The following is a 15,411-nucleotide window of genomic DNA, read 5'->3' as shown; positions in this document are numbered from 1 at the left end:
GAATGCCACAGCACATATTGTTGGGGGTAGAGCGATTACTGTTCGTTCCTTGTTCTTTTCCTCTCCAGAAACTGTATCTTACACAGATGAGAAAAATTGTCACCTGTTAAGCCTTGTCACCCAGCTACACAAACGACCCGCAAGACCAATAGTTTTTCAAGGTAGACAGTAAAATAAGGAATAAGAAGAATCGAAAGGAAGTTTCCCCAACCCCCATCTTTAACCTCACTCGAAACAATCCCAAATCACTTATTTCAGTGGGAAATAAGTACATTACTTAGATAATTCTATGAAAGAGCTATAATACTGATAGCCACATGAATTTAGTGCAGGCATTTCTAAACTGAAAACACGAGGCAGAGTCGAAAAATAAAATTTATTCTTAATCCGATTGTTGTACCTTGATTCAAATGTTTCTCTTCATCTGCTTCTTGTTTAGCTTTACTGTATTTGCTCCGTCTATTAAAAATTAAAAAAAACACACACACAATTATTTTCAAAAGTAGTAAGCCACAAGATAAGTTCTTTGCTACCATACTATATATAAGGCAGGAAAATAAAAATACTGTGCACATTTCACAGGCAAGTAAACCGAGGTTTATGGAAAGTTTGCTGGTGAATAATGGTTTCAAACACAATCAGAACTGATTGTGTCTCTGCCTTTTTTTTTGAGAGAGAGAGAGAAATCATTAGTGGGGGAGGGGAGAGAGACAATCTTAAGCCGAGGGCCGTGGAGCCCTCAGCAGAACTTGATCTCACCGCTGTGAGATCATGACCTGAACCAAAATCAAGAGCTGGACGTTTAACCAACTGCACTAAACAGGTGCCCCCAGAGTCTCTGCTCTTACCCACAATGTTAGAAACTAAGGTGATAAAACAAATATTTTATAATATAATTTCAAATCTCCAGAATCAATTTTTCTTATTGAAGATAGATTATAAGTTTATTGGCTAGTTTTCCCATACATATTCCAAAGCAAAATAAGTTTCCATGGGTGAATTATGGATAAATCAAATGACGATAATGTTCAGTATGTGATAAGTAATAGTAAGTCCTGTTGCTACAACCACAAAAACCACTACCAGAAAAAAACTCATTATCATATTATATGATATTCTTAAAACAATAGTTTTGTGGTTATTGACAAAAACCTCATTATCATATTATACGATATTCTTAAAACAATACTTTTGTGGTTATTGGTTTCAGCTGCTGCTTGCAAACTCCTAAATTATTAATGAAAATTTAAAAGGTAAATATTTGCGCTTTCTACTTGATCACGTTCCTTAAGAGTTTGTAGAAAACTTGAAAGAGTAAAAATGAGAAGTTTCCATTTGTAGCCGAAATCTCTTTCCAAAAAAATGGCGTATGATCTCACATTTGGTATTCTGCTCTAAATGTCCTAAAGAAATGAGCTTTGGGTGTTACAAAAGTCTTGGGAGTCAGAAATCTTGAATACGTATAAATCTTAAATCAATAATTTTGATACGTTATATATGCATGCATGTGTGTATATATATGTGTATGTGTGCATATCACTGAAATGAATCAAAAGCTCAACTCAGTTGGTACAACGGATTTCTAAAGTTTGGGGGACGATGAGGTCAAATAAGTGAATAAGATGTGTACATTTGTGTTTCTGTCCCAAATGTAAAGTGCACTGGAGTTCACTGGAGTTTATCTCCTAGTTTCTAGGAGCTTTACAGACAAGCTAAGTCCAGATTTCTCACAATGAGGAAACTGAGGCCATAAAGCATCTCGGCAGTGTGGTCCTATCAGAGTCTGGACCCCTGAACCCCTGAACTTTGAGCAAGTAGAGAAGGGTGGGACGATCGTGTAAAAGAGAGAACAGCAGAGAACCTAACGGGGCCGAACTGGACAACCGGAGATACAGTCCCATCACGGTCCCCCATCAGCTCCTGATTGTCCTCGGTGCAGGATCCAGCTCTGCGATCGGGCCCTCAGGGCCTGCAGATGTCTCTCTGTGCATTGTCATTTCCCTGCAAGTAATACCACCTTCCACTTGTACACCGCATTTCACTTTTCGGAGTGTTCCGGACACGTTATCATCCCCTCCGCTAACTGTTTACAAAGCAGGAAGCAGCTTGGTAAACAGAGACCTCAGTCACTAGAGTTAACTGCCAAGCATGTAGAATTCTTGCATTTTTACTTTGCTTTCAACTTTTTAAAGAGCCATCGTGTCTATTTTTGAATCCTATCTTCACGACAACCCCAGGGAAGTAGGCAGCCAGACAGACATGCTCAGTTCCACAGCACATGGGGCAAGTGATTCACCCACGAGCCTCTTAGCAAGGACAGGAGTGCGTCTCCCCTGATCTGCCCACTATTTCACATGCCCCGCGTAGTGGAGATGAAGTTATATCAAGATATCTGATGAGAGTTATTGTAAGTAATACTGTATTTTATATCAGTATATCCACTTAAGTTGGATTCCACTGCTTTGAAAAGCCATTGCTTCGTCAAGGAAATGCAACACGTCGAAATGTCCCGAAACCAAGCGTCTGGATGGGAGATGTAGTCGGCCCCTCCCCGCCCCCTTCCCCTTTTAAAGGAAATAGAAGTGTTAGGTCAGGGACTATGAAAACAAGATTTTATGTCAGGGAAACGCGTGGCGAGGTCCCGGGGGTGTGATAGGGTCCTGCCAGTCTGTGCGATTGTATCTTATCAGCGTTCCTAAAAGCATGATCTAAAATTACAAGTATATCTCTCGAACCACTTAAGATTTCCAATACTGATTTGAATGTCTTTCCTTTAAAGAAGCAAAACAATGCATAGAGCAGAGGAGAGCTTTGATACCAACTTTAAATGGCCAGCGAGTCGGTCAAAAAGACCCTGAAATATCCCAATAGAAACAAGGGCCTCCAGCCGTCCAGGAGTGCAGTTATCTGTTTTACATCAAGCACCTCCATTAAATATGTGCAAAGCCAGAGGAAATGCAAAATGGCAGGGATCATTAATTATAAGGTGGCCACGCCCACCCCCTCCTCAGACTTCTAAACATAGAAGGAGGAAGTAAATTAGAGGGGAAGGTGTAGTTTTAAAGAAACTTCTTGACTTGCAGTGTTCCTTGGAGGAGAGGACCCTCCAGGAGTCCAGAAAATGCTGGGAAAGAAACACAAGAAATTACTGTTCAAAGACGAATGGTAGCCTGATTAGCTTTTCCATGATACACTGGAAACGGAAACGCCCAAGTCAGGATCCATCTGTGTCACCTGATGACTCTTTTCCTTGGCTCAGGGTTGGACAAAGTGTACGTTAGCGTTCCAGGAAAGCCCACTGAAGTTGGGTTGGCCAGGCTGGAGGAAACCACACAGCCTAAAGAAGTGCTAACTCTAAACTGACATCCAAGGCCAATCACCTGAATGGCAGAAGGAATCCTTTGTTGCTGAAGATCTTCTAGTTCCTGGGATTTGGGCAATCTGATTGTAACAGGGTGGGGTAGGGGGGGAGGGGTTTGTTAGTGAATGCTCCAGAAGGAAGCAGGGACCTTTCATCTGCAGGAGGGAGAGGAAAGCCTCCCCTTCAGGTGGAGCTGGGAGGCAGAGCTGAGCCCTCCCCAGCCCTCCGTCAAAAGGGGGGCGGAATCAGGGTATTAGCAGGCATTGTTGAGGAACAGCGTGAGCCCCAAGCACTGCCCTCCCAACCCATGTGTCCTTCTGGCACCTTGACTATTCAACAAAACAAACAAAACCTTGGAGGGGGAGCGTGGCAGGGGCCCAGCACAGGAAAACCCTGCTTTTATTAAAATACTAACTTCCCTGATCAAGTGGATGGATTTGATTGATGTGGTTCACTGTTCCAAAACTAATTAGCAAAAGGTAAGTAATTTATTCAGCTAAAGTGCAGATTAAAGAAGATAAAGCAATGTAATAACCAGCACGGCTCCAGGAGGACCCTTTGCAGCATTTAATGGCATCACCCATGAAGATTCATAGAGGCCATCCTTCTTTTTCCCCTTCCTTAAGCTGTCATTGTTCTTGCACCAAATGATGTCTAAATGTTCTTCATGAGCAACATTTTGAAATGGTTGGAATTGAACCGTACAATTGCACGCAAGTTGTTTAGAAATGTTCCCAGAGTACCATCTGCCCCCTCATTGTATGAATTTACATGACTCCATCAGAGCCAATTGAGGCTAACATTTGAGTGCATTCATTCTTATGTGATCATAATATTCCAATTAGGACACCAGGCAAGATAGATACAGACTGAATGGGAACTGGCTCAGCGTTACGCGAACAGTTAGCTCCAAAGTGGAAAATCGTAGCCTTCATTCGAAGACAAAATCAACGCGCCAAGTCTGACTTTATGGTGTGCGTCAGGCGTGCACATGAACTCACAGACTGCGACTGCTCCCACCAGCCCTGAGACTCCTGAAATCGGGGGTCCGCTCGGACCGTCCGCGTGGGCTTTTGACGTAGGTCAGTTTTTTTCAGTTCGGAAGACATGAAAATAATCTATGCCAGTATCGGTAGCCAGGGACGATGGATTCCTGTCCTGATCAGGCGACAAAGTAGCTGTAGGACCTCGGTTTAGTTAATTGTTTAACCTCCTCGCCAGGCCTCGAGATCCTAATGCAGAAGATGCCAGTGTTAGAATTAAGTAGTTTCCTACACCAGAGCCACGGGTATATATGTTTCCAGAAATCTTGCGGCAACCACCTCGTTTATTTTCTTAGAATCAATTCACTTGTTTTTTTCACTTGTTTTTTTCTTTAATTCTAATAAAAAGGGGACAGTCAGCATACCCCAACATGAATGGACATAACAATAACCCAGTAGAACCAGCCATCATTAGAAAGTCAGTATAAAAACCTCCATGCCTGGTTATCAGGCACTACTTGTCTCTGATCACCAAAAGAGAGAGGAGAGCCTCATCTTGTATTCTAGCCTCTTCTTAGAAGTTTTTCTCGAATAATCAAATATTATCTGGGGGAAGGGCACACTGGCCTAAAGCAACCCAGATTAAGAGTATTTGGGATAACCTGATGAAATCACGAATAAAGGAGCAGGGATCAGAGAAACGTAACACATTGTAACACATTCGATCATCAGTCCCGGAGGTGATGACCTTCTCGCTGCATTTTATGATGTCATTGTTAACAGTCCTTTCAAAAATCACTTTAGCTAGCAATAAAGTGGTTCCACTGCGGAGACCACAAATAAATACCTGCAGCAGTATGGGGACACGGTGTCATGCTTCTGAGAGAACGCACACGCGTGGTTTGGGAGAAACTTTCTAGGGACGGCATCGCATAGATACAAGGCGAACAGCACGTAAACGGCCCCGCAGCAAGGACACTGTGTGCCCACAAAGCTGACACGGTCTTCTAATTACAACTCAAGGGCCGGAGGACACACGGACTGTAGACGCTTCTAAAAAAATGTAAGGTAATTAGCTTAAGATCACGTGGGTGGTAAAAACATACAATACGTCTTAAGCCAACGTACTCGGCGTATCATTTCAAATATGTAAATAAAGTTTATAAATGTGGGGGTTTGATGCTTTCACTGAGCTCCCTGAATGGTTTATACACGCAAGTTGGCCGAAAGGAAAAGGGGATCTTCTCATTGAGAAAGGAATGGAGATTACCCTGGCTCACCTACAGCTCAGGCTTCTCAGTAGAAAGGAAATATAGTAAATGAAACAATTGCTATCAAGGAAAAAAAAAAAAAATTCTAGCAAGATACCAGCTGTGAGCCTGAGGCCGTTTCCTCTTTCCTCAATGACAAATGAGCACCAGACAGATTTTTCTTTGAGGTGATCGGAAGGGCTGAAACTTTTCTCGGTGTGTGGGTCCCTGCCCTCTACTTCTTAAAAAAAAAAATCTCACATGGCATCATGTGGGCCTCTGTTGGAGGGGGATCACCTTAAAAGGGGGTCTCTCCGTCTCTAGCACCGACTCCGCCATCAACATTCTGTGGCTCTAAAACATTAAGCAGCAGCCCTATCATTTTCCGGCCAGGATATTCCACGGGTTGGTTTCCAGACTGGTCGGCGAGATCATTTGGGGGCGCCGCTTACTACCTTTCGCACTGAAAGCACGGACCAGACTTTTGTCCGCACTACCTGTCTCCTCCCTCTTCACCTGTTCTTGTCGCATTGAAACATCTGTACTGCGGCGTGACAGAACACACAGCCTGCGTGCAGAGGACAAGCAGCTGAGTGTGCATCAGCGGGTGCAAAGCCTGTCAGCTACCTGGCTCCAGGCGGCTTTCCCGTGACAGCTTTATGGCCGACACTAAAGAAGAATCAATAGGAGGGCAAGGGGTTGACATTTCATTTTCTAAAAAGTGATCCATTGAGGACCAATCACCAAGCGGTGTTTATCAGCCTTGGGAAGTGACATTTTTTTTTTAATGGGGGAGAAGGGACAAGAATCATCGCTGGGTAACTCGACAGGCTCAATTCTCGAAGGTGGGGACTCATAATTGGAAATCCGATGCATCCTCCTATCCATTCTGCCCTAAAGAATAAAGTGATCAATAAAGGCAGCACGGAAATCAAGTCATCAAGTTTGCGATTCTATGTTCTATAGCTCCAAGCTTTTAATAAGCCTGTCTTCCTGCATGACATTTTCAGGCGCTTTTCCTTTCTTTTTGTCAAAGCAGAACATCCGGAAGAAACTTAGGATGGGGTGACTTCTTCCTAATTATTCCCGTTGCGTTGGTATCGTTAAGGTAACTTGAAAAGACAAAGGTAACGCTAAAGAAACGCTGGTCGCATAGACGAAGGCTCCCATCAACATCAAAGAGGAGGTTGAGACACAAGACGAGACCCACTTTCTGCAAACGAGTATCCTCTCAGATGGTTCCGAGCATCACATGGTGCTGAATTTTAGCCAAATGTTATTTTGAGGTGGAGGAAATTAAGAATTTTTTTCGTAGTTTGAGACTTTTAAATGTCTTTCCTTTCTGCTAAAAATTATTGCGATGCACCGTCAAATTTTCAGAGGCGGAAATGTGTGATAATGAAAGCAAGAGCCCATGTGATTTTCATAACCCCCCCCCCATCCCACCATCAGAAATGGATATAGATTATTGCACACAGTTGCCCGTGTGTTTGTGTGCCCGCCATGTGGACATACGCAAGACCCAAAGGCAAGGGACAAGCAAGAGGTTCATCGTGACTGACTTCCACAATCAAATGCCAGGAAAGGTAAGTCCGTCTGGAATTCAAATTCTGGGGGCACCCGGGTGGCTCAGTCGGTTGAGCGTCCGGCTTTGGCTCAGGTCATGTTCGCGCGGTCTGTGAGTTAGAGCCCCGCGTTGGACTGGCTGCTGCCCAGTGCAGAGCCTGCTTCAGATCCCCCTTTCCCTGCTTGCATGCTCTCTCTCTCTCTCTCTCTCTCTCTCAAAAATAAACATTTTTTTTAAAAAATCTTAAAGAAAAAAAGTCAAATTCTGTTTAGGCCAAATTGAAGTTTCCAAAGACTGAGATATAGCAATATATGGGTGCGACAGGCACGTCTATGTATGTTTCGTGTATGTAACACAGCAAAAGGAATAAGCCGTTCGAGGTTCTTCGGGATGGAACTCATGGCTCTAATCAAACATGCTGCTATGGACTTTGCACCGAAAAGAACAAACACAATGACAAATGTAGGTGGTGCCTGCTCACGATGAGTTCTTGTTCCATACTGTAGGAGAGTGACCGTGATTGATTTCTACAATACCGGACATTCGGGACAGTGGGAGAGGAGCCATGATATTAATAAATACATGTGACAACTGAGACCATCCGGGCAAATTAGGATATACAGTCATCACCCTAATTATAAAGTATCACAAAGTGAAGAAAAAGCACCATGGCTTGCTCAGGCCAGTGGCAATGGCCAGAGGCATTGTCGTGATATCACCGAGTTAGGTCACCAACAGCAGAGGCAGAGAGAGACAGGATACAACGGACCCTAGCCAGGGAGCCGGGCATGGCTACTGGGTAAGCCAACAGTGGGTCTCCTATTAAGGCAACGCAATGATCCTAGACCAGTACTGCGCCTTTCTGAGATCATTTTCCTCTTCTAGTACATGAAAGCGGTTATGTTTAAGATGATCGTTTTTGACATCCCCAGGTTCTGCTTTTTTTTTTTTTAATTTTTTATATTTGTTTTGCCAAAAGCTCCACTTTGTGAAATAGTGGACAGCATAGGGGAGTGAAGGTTGGAGAAGCCTAGAAGTGGGCACATATTGGAGCTAAGTGGCCGTCCCTCCTCCACCCCCCCCCCCGCCCATTTCCTCGGGAGCCTCTGGGGAGGGCAATAATGAAAAACATCGGCTGTCTGGTCATTTTCATTTCTCCCTCTCTTTTCTAGATTGTTTTTCAAGTATCAAGTTAGTTTGTAGACTTTCATAGAAGAACAAGTAATCTGCTGTTTTAGATTCATCTCCAAGAACAGTGCGATGCCCACAGCATGCTTAACGGTTCTCCTTGTTGATGGCCTTTCCTGGAAGAAGATTGAGCGCGGAGCCCAATTATTTGCTTTGGTTGCAATTATTATTCACCGAACTCACGTTGAAGCACCTACTGTGTGCTGACTTCTCTACTTTACCCATCAAAATTCTGTCAGTAACTCTTACGGGCAGATCTTCTAAGATCCTCTATCCCTACTTTATAAAAGGGGAAAAAAGACGGAAAGAGTTTAAGTAATAGAGCTGACCAATGGTAGGGCTCAAATTTTGGACCCACGTTTTATATGGCTTCTTTTTTGCTTTGGCAGTAAGTCCGAGCTTAAGAGAGGTATAAATGTAACACCTTACAGCTCAGAGTATCTAGAAATCTCTTCATTGGCTTGCTTTTCAGCTGGGTTTCCAGGAATTAGCTGGGTCTTTCCAGGACTCTCAGCTGCCACCAGTCACAGCCAACAGCTCCAGCAGGGACGTGGGGAGATCAAAGCCAAGAGCAAGGAGCTGGCCACCGCACATGCCCTGTTTATGATGTTAATCAAAAGCCTGGGCTTTGTGGGGAGGAGACAAAAAGCTCCCTCATAAAAACCCGAGATGGGGGGTGGGGTGGGCAGTGAGTGGCTTAAGTGCTTACCTCCTGCTGATGACAAAAGCCGCAATGAGAATGACCACCAGCACCACACTGCCTGAGACGGAGACCAGGAGGACTGTGGAGTTAGCCCCATCTCCGATGATCCGGGAGGGCACTGGCAAAGACAGTGACACAACAATCACTTCTGGGAAGGTCCCAGGAGCTAAAACGTCTGTCTGCCTGGGGCACAAGTTCCAAAGTGCTGAAGCCATGTGGACCGCTCAGAGCCTCTCTTGCCCTTTGGTAAGTGCTTACACAATGTGATTTCTAAGAGAGCTTTAATGGGATGAAGACGTTCTCTGTATAACTGCATGAAGAACTTCAACCAGAAGATTCTTCTTAAATCCCCTGGTAAACATTACCGCCCATTGTTTTTTCTTCTTTCCGTTTCTAGTTTCAGCCCTAACGCTTATTTAATGATCTGGTGCGTTCCTTAGTGAGAAGCACACTTGGAAATTTCAAAAACGACAAGCAGGTTTGAATACTTACCCACCCCTCACCCCAAATCTATCAAAACCCTGCTTACTATTGCCCAGCTCAAAAGCCACGTCCTCTTTGAAGCCTTCCAGGAATATCCCCCCAAAATGTCAAACCCCTTCAGATTCAATTCTAGAGTACTTCCTCTTCTGTTTTTACAATCATATTTTATTTCACAACTTGTGAATAAAATTACTTTCTAGAACTGACGTTGAAAATTCTTCTCTACATCTCCTTCTCAAGTAAGCTCAACTTTGGTTGGTTAATTACATAGGGGGAGCCATCTTATGGAAACTGCTTATTCATCGGGCATGTCCTTTGTTAATATTTTCCATTCGATCAATTAGTTGGTCCAGCTCACAATGTTGAAAGATTTGATATATTGGTCCAAAGAGGCTTAAAAAAAAAAAAAACCGATCTGACTTGGTTAAAACAGATTCCTAGAAAGAAATAAAAGGGCGGGGGGGGAAGGGGCCCCTTCTTTACTCTTCCCAGGGAGAAAACTTCCTATCTTAATGTAAGAGAGCTATGCAAGGCTCAATCGGTCCACTTAGCAGCCCCGTCTTTCATCGTTTATAGAAGACTCAAAATAAAAAAATAAAAAAATAAAGAAGAAGAAGAAAACATTTTCAAGCATACAAAAAGACAGGTTAGATAATACGAAAAATGCTCTTTTCTAAATAGCATGGGATTTTCCAAGTTACAGACATCTTATTTCCACGCGGTGTTCGCTGCAACAGAATGCTTGCCTGACCAAAAATGAGGTACAGCTCCTTGGATTTCACTGTAATGTGATTTCACCTAGGCTGTAAAAAAGGGCCTCAGCAGCTGATACCTGTGTTGGTCGTGACCTCTAGGGGCTCACTGAAGTCTCCATAGCCGGCTGCTGTCCTGGCTCGCACATGGAACACGTAGGAAGTCAGAGGATTCAGGCCTTTGATATCCGTGTTTCTGGCAGCCGTCCGGACGATCCGGTAGCTTCGCTCATTCTGATCCTGCATCGTGGGGACGATAAAATTGGGGAAGGTGGTAAATAAATCCCTCACCTATGCTAGGCCCAATTTTAAAGGAACCAGGCCAGGGCACTCAGAAGTTGAAAGTAAGTAGAGATTGCTAAACTCTCTAAACCTTATATTCTCTTTGGTGTGGGCAGTACCACTGTTACACGGTGGATGTGGAAAGACACGTGGAGTTCAGGTATGATCACCATTGACGCTGACCATGTCCGGACCTTTACTTATAATCTTTTTTGAAAAGAACATCAGACGGTGGTTGGTGGCTTTTCTCACTCCACAGTTGACAATTTAAGCGAAATAGCTGTAAGAAGTTCTCTTGTCTGTTTCTATTTTCTGTCTAGAGAATGTCAAAAATGCTGTAATCTGGTTTCAGTGAAAAATAAATCCTGTCCCTTTTCTGCTTTTAACAAGGAAGCCAATAAGTGATTATCTTTAAAAAGAAAGAGAAGTCAATTGTTCATTTTCTAGACAATCTTGAATGCAAATAGCTCTCTTCAGAATCCTGTCCTTTATGAGAGACAAGTTATTTGTAAAAATAATGTCTTTCTATAACTTTAAGAGGCTGCAAAAATGTAATTTTCCTTCCCCGATTTTCTATTAAAAGTCATCAAAACCCACACCTTGATTCTGAATAGCAGTGATCTACTTAAACAGATCATTATTTCGACTTTTATGAGTCACTCTCACCGATAGAAGGCTTATATATAAGAACTTCTTCGCTATCTTGATTCCCATTACTCGAAAGAAAAAAAAAATGGTTATATTAGAACACAATGTATTTTTCCTATTTTTCAAGATAACTGATTTAATACATAAAATTCATAATTGGATTCGATTGGGGAACAAAATGCATTTGGTTTTGAAATTCACTGGTACTCTGGATTTACAACTGGCTAAGAACTAGAGAGACAAAGGAAGAAAGGAGGGAAGGGAGAAAGGGAGGGAGGGAGGGAGGGAGGGAAGGAACAGAAAAAAGGAAGGAAGGAAGCTTGCTCATCCAAGTAATACCTTCTCGTAATACTTGACTTCATACTCCAAGATCACCCCGTTGGGTCTATCTGGTTCCAGCCAAGCCAGAGCAACACTGTACCTTGTGACTTCTTTAGCCTGGACCAAAGCAATGGACGATGGTGCTATTGGGAAAACAAACAAACAAACAAACAAACGAAAACAAAAGACATCTTGCTTTAACGGGGAAGAAAATGGCGGTCTCAGTCAATAATTTCATTCTACTTAAGAAGAGTGTCAAGGATTGTCTTGTCGTCCCCCCCCCCCCCCCCCGGTCCCCAATTCACTCCTTCCCAGGACAGAGGCGTACCAGTCATATGATTCTCTTCAATACTGTGGCATACGGTTTGTCTTAGAAAGATAACCTCTGAAGAGCCTGGCCGGTCCACAGGCCTGTGGCGTCACCTCCAAAGAGCTTGCAGCCATGTCTCACAAAAGGCTGGAGGTACACAGAACGCCGCCTGCTTCTTTATTTTGGCAAGCCAGGAAAGGCACTGGAAGAGCTCCTCTTGAGCTGAGTAAAACCGCACCTCATCCCACCTCCAGAGTCATCTTACAGATCTTTAATTTTATACCAGCAGGGGAATTTGCAACTCTTCCCCGAGTACTGTAGGACATGCAAAGAATCTACATCCTTTCCAACATAGATAAAAGTACTGTTCCATTGTAGCTACGTCTGCCGTGTGGCACAATGATGTAAATTATGATGAACCCAAATAAAGCGACGATGTTCTCTCTGCACATGTGTGACGTTCTGCAGCTATTTTTACAGAAGCTGAGATCTTGCTTTTGCCTCTTGAGGAGCAAACTTTCTTCATTCCCCGAAAACAGACACAAAAATGGTCTTCTACCGGGTGTGTTGTCGGGGGGGGGGGGGGGGGGGGGGTTATTTTGAGATCTTGAAAACCAGGCTGCCCTCTTCTTCCTTGTGACGGTCACATCTCCAGCCCGCTGTTGTCGAGCTCTGCTGTGACTGACAATGACACAAATGTGCCATTACAGGGAGAAGAGGGGCATTCATGAAATCTGTAATCTTACCTAACAAAGCTGGTCTGTACAACCAGAGATTAGGGGGATCTTCCTAAATTGAATGCGTATTCTTGTTTGTTACCAAATCGGGGGAAAACGCGAAAACAGACATCAAACAATGGCCCCTGGGGAGCAACATCATAGTGTCCTGCTCTTTCCCAGCACACACACGACAGCCAAACCCTAACTCAGAGGAAACAAGAGAACAAGTGAAAATTAATTGTCACTAAAAATGAGCTGGGGCTAACTTCAAACACGCTTGACCATATCTGACAGGTATCTTGATGGAAAGGAAAGCAACCAGAGATGCCATCATCCCACAGGGGAACCTTCCAGCTCAAGTGAATCCAGCAGGGAGCACCTCCCGGAGGCCTGGATTGGGCAGCCTGGCATCTCCCCTAGGGGTGCTTCAAGAGGGCGCGTGCACGTCCCCACGCGCGGGCACACGCACCCACCCTGCCCTATTTCTCTCTCCCTCTCCTTCTCCCCCAAAGCTATTCCAGACTGAATCTCAGGCATAAACACAAGTGAAAGATACAGTGGATACACATGTCCTCCATCAAAGGCAACCCCAAGGTTAGTAACAATACCCAACTGGATGCACAGAGAGCTGTGTGCCGCAGCCATATGGAAGCCACTGAACATCTGAAGAAAATGAAAACCGGAAATGTGCTCATTAGCGGCATTAAGCTTCCCTCCCCCAACACACACAGACGCACACGCACGTTTTCCCTCTCTCTCTCTCTCTCTCTCTCTCTCTCTCTCCTTCCCGGTTGACACGGAACCATTGTCCAGCAAAATGCCAGCAGTGACTTTCTGAAATACGGAGATCGCAAGAAGGCTAAGAAAGCTGCCCGGCTGTGAAAAGCTATTTCACTCCAGGTAATAAATACATTGCCTAACAGAGCACTTTAGCATACACTCCATAAAAAGGGGCTCTTTAAACTCCGATGTTCGGGGTTGGAAAGTGAAACAGAAAAGCAAGGACTTTAGAAAGAAAGCGGTGGGGGTGGGGGTGGGGGGGGGATCATAAAGTTATAAAATGGACTTTCTCTCAGAAACGGCCTGGGTTAGATCCTGATAAGTGGCAGATTCCTCGGGAAAGAATTGCCCGGCTGCCCTTGGGGCGCACTGACGAACTGAGCTGGGTTTCTCTCTGGTTGGGTTACCGCTAAACTGCGGCACGTGGGCCATGAACCTGATTTCCATTTTAGAAGGTGGGGCGGCAGAGTTTCCGTGCCCACTGAAGGGGAAGATGAACGCAACCGAAGTGCTCACAATATCGCAGGCAGGGAGTTCACAACACAATCACGCGCACTAATAGAATATCCCTAATGCGGCTCGAGGCGGAGAATCCGTGCGCCCAAATGTGCAAATAAACCAACAGTGCGCGCTCTGGCTCGGCTGTCGTAAAAACGGGAGAAAACGAGACAGAAAGAGAAATGCAGCGGCCTTCTAATTCCCGAGAGGTATTATGCCATGTGGCTGTCATGTCTGAAGTCTTTCTGAACGGACGTGTTCAGGAAAGCCTGTGTACCAGGCCACAGGGACAAAGGCATTCCGTCGCCAAGTGAGATTGAGGAAATATACCAACTGCACAGCAGTCTAACAGGGCAGCCCTTCCTTCCCCGGAGGAGAGCGTCTTACCTTCGCTGGCACAAAGAACACCAGTCTGGAAAACTCTGGGCTTCACCGCACTGCCACTCTGGAGGAAAGAGGCAAGCTGGATCCGCGCCACATCGTAAGCCACGTAGGGGGTTCTTCCCTCGCCCTTCCTACCCGGCTTCCAATCCGGCCTCCAACTCCACATCTGGAAGCCATCGCCTGCCACGTGGGCCCGGCTGCAGCTCGCTTCCCCAGATGAGGCAGCTGGCAATGGCACTTCTCGATCGTTCTCCTACCCCAATGGTCCCCAAGCTCGTTTTCTCATGCCGTCCATGTAGCTGCTGCCGCATCCCTCTGCGACGGGTACTGTGCTTTCAGCAATATTTTTCTTGAGCCAACACCCTCTATTGACTCGAGTTGTACTTAAAAAGAAAGCCCCATTCCTGATATACATGAAATCTTGTTGTCACTGGCAGTTAATAGCGGGTAGCCATAAAAATGAATATGGAAATAAACAATGCTATCAAGGTTGGCTGGACATTCTTGCCTCCTCCCCGTGCCTTACCAAAAATAGAGATTAGCCCCAGGTGAGAGACGAATTAAGGATAATCCCCGAACCCGGTTGAGATTCTGGCCTTGGAGTAACTGGAGTCACTGAGAGAGAACTGGGAAGAAACAAAACTTTCACACAGGGCAACTCAGTATTACAGAACGGTCCACGTGGACTTTCACTAACATGATCTCTGACGCCACCATTGGGATGTTTCCACATTTTGGTAAATCCTGTGGAGTCCTTGTCAATTAGAAAGGTTTCGGATCCCGGGTCCAGACACCCAGGGCTCTGTCCTCTGCTAACAAATTTGCAAGACAATCTACTGATAGAATAACAGATTGAACACTCTCCTTAGTTCCAAAGAGGGCCCCTCACCATAGGGGAAATTTGGGTCAACATAAAAACACCAAGCAGGGGGTGGGTGGGTGACTCAAGTCAGTTGAGTGTCCACTGTTGGTGTCAGCTCGGGTCACGATCTCAAGGTTCGTCCGTTTGAGCTCCATGTCAGACTCCGTGCTGTCAGTGCAGAGCCTGATTGGGATTATCTCTCTCTCTCTCTCTCTCTCTCCCTCCCTCCATCATTCTTTCTCTTTCTCTCTTAAAATAAATTAAAAAAAAAAAAACTTAAAAAAATAAAATAAAACACCAAGCAGAAAAAAGGTCCTGCT

General features: G+C 44.7%; 1 protein-coding gene across 2 annotated transcripts in view; it reads right to left on the bottom strand.

Annotated features, from left to right (window-relative positions):
* Positions 1–15,411, bottom strand: part of EPHA4 (EPH receptor A4) — a 151,183-nt gene that overhangs the window by 24,736 nt on the left and 111,036 nt on the right. For both annotated transcript variants that reach the window (XM_047872707.1, XM_047872709.1), the window contains 4 exons: positions 11,557–11,681; positions 10,368–10,527; positions 9,059–9,170; positions 401–459 (listed from right to left, as the gene is read on the bottom strand). In XM_047872707.1, the coding sequence (XP_047728663.1) occupies positions 401–459; positions 9,059–9,170; positions 10,368–10,527; positions 11,557–11,681 (456 nt within the window). The remainder of the gene's footprint in view (positions 1–400; positions 460–9,058; positions 9,171–10,367; positions 10,528–11,556; positions 11,682–15,411) is intronic.

The sequence above is a fragment of the Prionailurus viverrinus genome, chromosome C1 (genome assembly GCF_022837055.1).
Source record: "Prionailurus viverrinus isolate Anna chromosome C1, UM_Priviv_1.0, whole genome shotgun sequence".
NCBI classification, from domain to species: Eukaryota; Metazoa; Chordata; class Mammalia; order Carnivora; family Felidae; genus Prionailurus; species Prionailurus viverrinus.
This window is presented reverse-complemented; position numbering and strand designations above follow the sequence as displayed.